Source organism: Tigriopus californicus, chromosome 8, assembly GCF_007210705.1.
Source record: "Tigriopus californicus strain San Diego chromosome 8, Tcal_SD_v2.1, whole genome shotgun sequence".
NCBI lineage: Eukaryota > Metazoa > Arthropoda > Copepoda > Harpacticoida > Harpacticidae > Tigriopus > Tigriopus californicus.
This window is the reverse complement of record NC_081447.1, coordinates 9,909,143-9,914,655: the sequence shown is the minus strand read 5'-3', so window position 1 is coordinate 9,914,655 and position 5,513 is coordinate 9,909,143. Positions and strand designations below refer to the sequence as shown.

Genomic DNA, 5,513 nt, shown 5'->3' with positions numbered 1-5,513 from the left:
GGCCAGGAGAATTTGAAAGCCTCAAGTTGAAATCCTTGATGGCCTCTAAACCAAAAAGGTTTACGTCAGGCACCGGGGTTTGAACCCACGCTGCCTCTAAGACCGCTAGGCTACACCAACTCCTTGATCCTTGGTCGACTTCTCCTATATGTGATAGTCTGTCAATGATTGTTGAAAGTTTGCAGCAAAAACATTGAAACCTAAAATGGAAAAAGCACTGAAAGCCATGTTGGAAAAAAAGCATCAGAAATTGTCCAACTTTTAAAGCTTCCGGCTAATCACTTGTACGCACGTAATTCAAGTAAAAAGGTGAAAAGTTCAGAAATTTGGTTCAATATACCAAGCATAACGAACATAACGTCTAGGGGTCGGAAAGATAAACTATTTAGGTTCAATTAAGTTTATCAACCATTTCGTTCATTTTTGGGCAAAAAAAAACCTTTTCACGAATTTTAACCATAAAATACCTAAAACCGAGGATTTTCGGGGAAATTAAAGGATTTTGGCCCTTTTTTTGGAGGATATTTAGGCGAAATAAGGGAAGGAAGTTTAGGTCTACCCTAGGTGACAATGTTTGTCCACTTTGATTTTTCAATGATTTTTTTGACATTGATCCCTCAAGCTTTCATTAAGATTAACTGTTGAGCACATAGGGGCATATAATCTAACTAGAGGGCTAGTCCTCCACGTAGATCTACCTTCTATTGTCTAAAGGTGTTTGGTAACCCTCCCATCGTTTGTCACCAAAATAATGTTCGAAAATCTAAATAAACGTAATCTTGAGGTCAGAACCAAAACATAGGGCCTGCTGAAGACTAGCAAAGAGGCTGAAGGAAGGGCGAGCCTTTCGGTGTCCATCCTCGAACCATTTAGTGAGTGGAGTACTGCCTGCAAAAACAGCGAACCCCGTAACAGCAGACCAGACCAAGGCCAGGGCGAAGGAAAAAATTGATAAAAAGAGCAAGAACATCTTGAAAAACAATAATCAAGCAAGTTTGTCCTTAAAAGCACCATTATAATTAAATAGCTGAACAAAAAAAAAGCGGTTTTTTATAAATTTTCAATACGTTTTCGGGACTTATCTTGGTTGATTTTCACAACTTAAAATCAACTATTTTTCCAACCCTTAGTAATTACATACATTTATCAAATTCATCCTTTTTTTGATTTGGGAAACCCAGCTTAGAAGCAAGGAGAAAGTTTACAACTAAATTTTCTTTTTCAAAATGATTGATAAGAAGATCATTTTTCCTGTTGTCGAATGTAATGTTTGGCATTGGGCAATTTCTGTGAAAATTGAAATAAAACCTTCAACTTTTCTTCAGCTTGTTGAGGTTGAAAAAAGAACTTTTTGGATCTTTACAATTGCGTCATTGCTATGTTCTCATTTACTTACAGTCCAATCATAATTCTCTCAGTGTTTAATTCTCTGAAATGTAAATCGAATTATTGTAATTTCCATACTGATAATTTCGTTATCACTGCCTTGGTAAGAGTAGTGTTTCCTCAGATTAGATGCATTCAGCCTAGAGGTCTAATTCAGCCCTTTTACGGGATTACTGTATTTCTGATCATATGCTGATGCTATGGTCCAGCCATACAACATAATTTACTTGCATCAAATCATCAATTTTGCGATTATTGCACAAAATTCAAGTATGTTTTGCTCATTTTAAATGACTTCGTCTATTTTATGTGCTTTATTGTTTGCTATGTTAGTGTGGAACAAGTAATCATTTTGACTCTCTCATTGGCTTACTTCAAGGGTAGACAAACTTGTTTATTCGATTCCAGTCTCTTTTGACCAAAGTTGCGTTAGTTTTTAACTTCAGTAGTTCCGTGAAAATTCAAAGACTTTTGTTGTCAATTTCATTTCGGCTCTAGCAGGGCTGACAGCATGTCGCAAACTAGGCCAATTTTTGCTTAATGTCACCGAATTTGAAAACTGATCATGAGACTTCTGGCCATGAAAACCAAAACGCATCATACAAAAAAATTTCATGGCAGAAAACCTAAACATTCTGCTGGCCTTAACTCGAGAGCCGACAACCAGGTTGTCTCAAAAGTGACCGTAAATGGCTCAGAGTCCCGTAGGTGCTGGCAACCCTTAGCATGTGATGATCTGAGAACTTGAGAAACTTTGAAAATTACTTGCATGGAGGAAGTGGGAACGAAAGCTCGCTTCCACACAATAGACGTGTGGCCTCTCGATTCTGGATTGAATTTCCCGCTGTTCTTGATCTCCTCCATCCAACCCCCACCCTTCTGCACTCGCTTGGCTTTGATTTGGGGTGGACGGCAATTGTTAGAATCCGCCCGCCCGCCCGCCCTCCCCTCGGCCATTTTAGAATTTTAACACCGCCAAGATGGCCCTGCGCCGGTTTTTGTATTCCTGTCGAGATCACTTGAGCCTGACCGTGGACGAGATCCTCCTCATGGTCCTTCAGCAAAGTGGGCGAACCCATCCTCCGACAGCCTTGATGCCCTGTTTGGCCCCAGTTAGTTTGGGCTGGACCCACGCCCACCATCGGTAAGAAAGAGAGGGAGTATGCTATGCATAGCATAGCAATGGCGAGGCTGAGTCCTTCTTTCCGCCTGTGTGGAGAGAAAATTCGCCTGTGGCCGTTATCCATCCCAAGATTTGTGCGAAGTTACTTTTTTTAGTCATCTTTGCAATATTTTAGAAGTAACCCAACCTTTCGGTGGCCAGGGCCTGGGTGTGCTTAGGCCGTGGCGCAAGCCTGTGGCAGCTCGCTGGCAAGGGCCCAAATTGCACAAACCTTGGGATGGATAATGTAATGGATGTAAATCTGTTTACTACTACTCTGATGCCGAATCTTTCTCGGTTTTAAACACTCGAAGTAATTATGGCTTTCAATAATGATAATAGTCGGTCGAAAGGGCATAAATATGACAACTTTAGATAACACAGCTGAAAATATGAAACACCCAGAGAGTCCAAAAAATAATCCTCACTCTTTTCCCTCAATTCATTGTTTCATCAGGACGCCATCGGATCCGCTTAAGGATGATTTTGGTCTCTTGCTCGCGGTTCCAAAGCAACGACGTAATTGGCGGAACCGTATGTGCCGCAAATTTGGCGCGATTCAGTGGGGCACGTACAAGTACCCCTTGATGAACCGAAACATGCGCGTGGATCACAAAACCGGCGAGTTCTTCCGACTGGGTGTGGTAGCTCCCAAATTTTACGAACAAGTCAAGCACGAGACTCGAGAGATTCAAGCCAAAATGTCCGATGTTTTTGGTTTGGCCCCCAAAGACAAGGAAGTTATCATCAAATACGAAAACGAAGAGGATCCTTTGGACGGGGATCGAAAGGTCGTCGAAATGTCCAAGCCCAGACCGAGTTTCTTCACCTCTAACCTATCGGAGCGAGTAGCCACTTCACCCAAGGACTCGACCACTGTCCGACCATCTGGATTAGGTTGAATGAAGAAACGCAAACGTAGTTGTGAAATAAATATACACAATAAAGTAAAGCCAAGTTCCGTCTTCCTCCGGTATATTTCACATTGGAATATAAGACATGTCCTCACGAACGTGAGTGGAATAATGTGGGGACGAATGCAAGAGCGACGACGACGACGACGACAAGAAACCCGCTCGTTGGGTTCGTGAGGGCATAAAATCAGGAAGAAGGAGAACGGGGAAAAAGCGAGTTGTAATACTTCATTTCTGTCTGTGGGCTCTTTCCTCGAAGGTTACAATGTACTGACACAAAATTTACGAGCTAGCGGCGGTTGTGGTTGTTATGGGGGCTTCTTTCTTGGTTTCGTCTACATCCATGGCTTCTTCTTGCTTCCCATTGTTGATATCCTTGTTCCCGGATTTGGCTTCCTCAAATTCATTGTCCGCTTCCACCATGTTGTCTTTAATTTGCTGTGGGAGTCGCTTGTCGGGGTCAGCGTCATCTACGTCTTCTTTGATTGGAATTCCATCCGCGGGGATATCGGCCATTTGTACCGAAGGGGCGTGAGGCAGCATGCGAAGATTCTCGAATAATCGCGTCTTGATCTTGTCCATGTACTCGGTGGTGTTCTGATTACCCATATTTGAGGGCGAAATATGCAGCTTGAAATCGGGACCAAAATACTCGAAGTAGTCGTTGTAAGGAAGTTCGTTGGCAATGTCAACGCCCAAAGCTACAGCCGTTTCGTATGTCCAACATCGGGCTACATTGCGAATGGTGTAGCCGCCACCCCCCAAGAGCATCAGCGGTAAGTTGTACTTCTTCATGAACTCGACACACTTGGCGTGTCCCTTCAGAGTTAAATTAAAGCATCCCAGTCGATCGCCAGACAAGGAATCGGCTCCACATTGAAGCACCACGGCCGAGGGTTGATAGCTTTCCATCACTTTCGAGATAATGGGCACAAAGATGTTTTGGTAGCTTTCGTCATCAATTCCATCGCGCAAGGGGAAGTTGACGGCGTAGTATTTGCCTTTGCCCGCACCAATATCCTAAGAAAAGGGGATCAACACCCATTAATCTCAATGGCTCAAAGGCACAATAAAAATGCGCCTGCACTGAAGTAAGAATCCTTACCCTGAGATCTCCGGTTCCGGGAAAGTACTCGCCGTATTTATGAAATGATACAGTCATAACTCGGTCGGTGGTATAGAAGGCTTCTTCCACGCCATCGCCATGATGGATATCAATGTCGATGTACAGGACGCGTTGATGGTACTTCAGAAGTTCGAGGATGGCCAGAACAATGTCGTTGACATAGCAGAAGCCGGAAGCCTCGGATTTCTTAGCGTGATGAAGTCCACCGGCCCAGTTGATGGCAATATCGGCTGCTTGTTTGTTCAATTTTACGGCCGAGGCCACGGACCCGCCCCCGGAGAGTTGGCAGAACTCGTAAAGCCCGTCAAAGACGGGACAGTCCTCGCCCACGTTGAAGCGCTGCATCTGTTTGTTGTACTCGCTCATGTTGTCGGGTCGGATGGAGCGGAGGAAGCGGATGTACTCGTCAGAGTGAAACTTGGTCATCTCTTCTTGAGTGGCCTTATGCGGACGATAAATTTCCATCTTTCGGTACAATCCGTAATTCAACAAGAGATTGTGAGTCATGCGTATCCGATGGGGCTTCATGGGATGACCCTGGCCATAGTAGTAATTGCCAATGTCGCCTAAGAGGGGACCCAAAAAGCATCATTAGAAAATATGAACCTAATCCAAGATGGCGGGGACGCGAAAACACCGTCGTTACAACCCAGATGGGTGGTTACCCTTTACAGAACAATGAAAACGCGCCGGTTAATCCAAAGCGAGACTGCAGGCAAATACCATGGAATTAATGACCTAATGTAATATCTTCTAGATCGAAAGACTAATTTCTTTCAAAAAAAGTCTAAACTCTTCGACGGTGTTTCCTTGTCCAAGCTTTGTTAGCGCAGCTGAACGGGCGAAGCGGGCCAATAGTTAGTGAACTAATAACGTCATTTCAGAGGAAATACGGAATACTTACTGTCATAATAATAGCAAATCT

General features: G+C 43.7%; 2 protein-coding genes across 4 annotated transcripts in view; one reads left to right on the top strand and one right to left on the bottom strand.

Moving 5' to 3' along the window:
• The first annotated feature begins 2,109 nt into the window (after positions 1 to 2,109).
• LOC131884491 (large ribosomal subunit protein bL32m-like) lies at positions 2,110 to 3,513 on the top strand. Its single transcript, XM_059232294.1, has 2 exons — positions 2,110 to 2,530; positions 3,006 to 3,513. The coding sequence occupies exons 1-2, from the start codon at positions 2,367 to 2,369 to the stop codon at positions 3,448 to 3,450; spliced, it is 609 nt and encodes a 202-aa protein (XP_059088277.1). The 5' UTR covers positions 2,110 to 2,366; the 3' UTR covers positions 3,451 to 3,513.
• LOC131884490 (histone deacetylase 1-like) overlaps positions 3,507 to 5,513 on the bottom strand; it is a 2,350-nt gene continuing 343 nt past the window's right edge. Inside the window, exons 1-3 of one of the 3 annotated variants that reach the window (XM_059232291.1) lie at positions 5,493 to 5,507; positions 4,568 to 5,154; positions 3,507 to 4,482 (exon numbers count right to left, since the gene is read on the bottom strand). In XM_059232291.1, coding sequence (XP_059088274.1) covers positions 3,745 to 4,482; positions 4,568 to 5,116 — 1,287 coding nt within the window. In that variant the 5' untranslated portion in view covers positions 5,117 to 5,154; positions 5,493 to 5,507 and the 3' untranslated portion in view covers positions 3,507 to 3,744. Of the gene's footprint in view, positions 4,483 to 4,567; positions 5,155 to 5,253; positions 5,387 to 5,492; positions 5,508 to 5,513 lie in introns of those variants that run through there. The other 2 variants (XM_059232293.1, XM_059232290.1) reach the window with 2 other exon arrangements.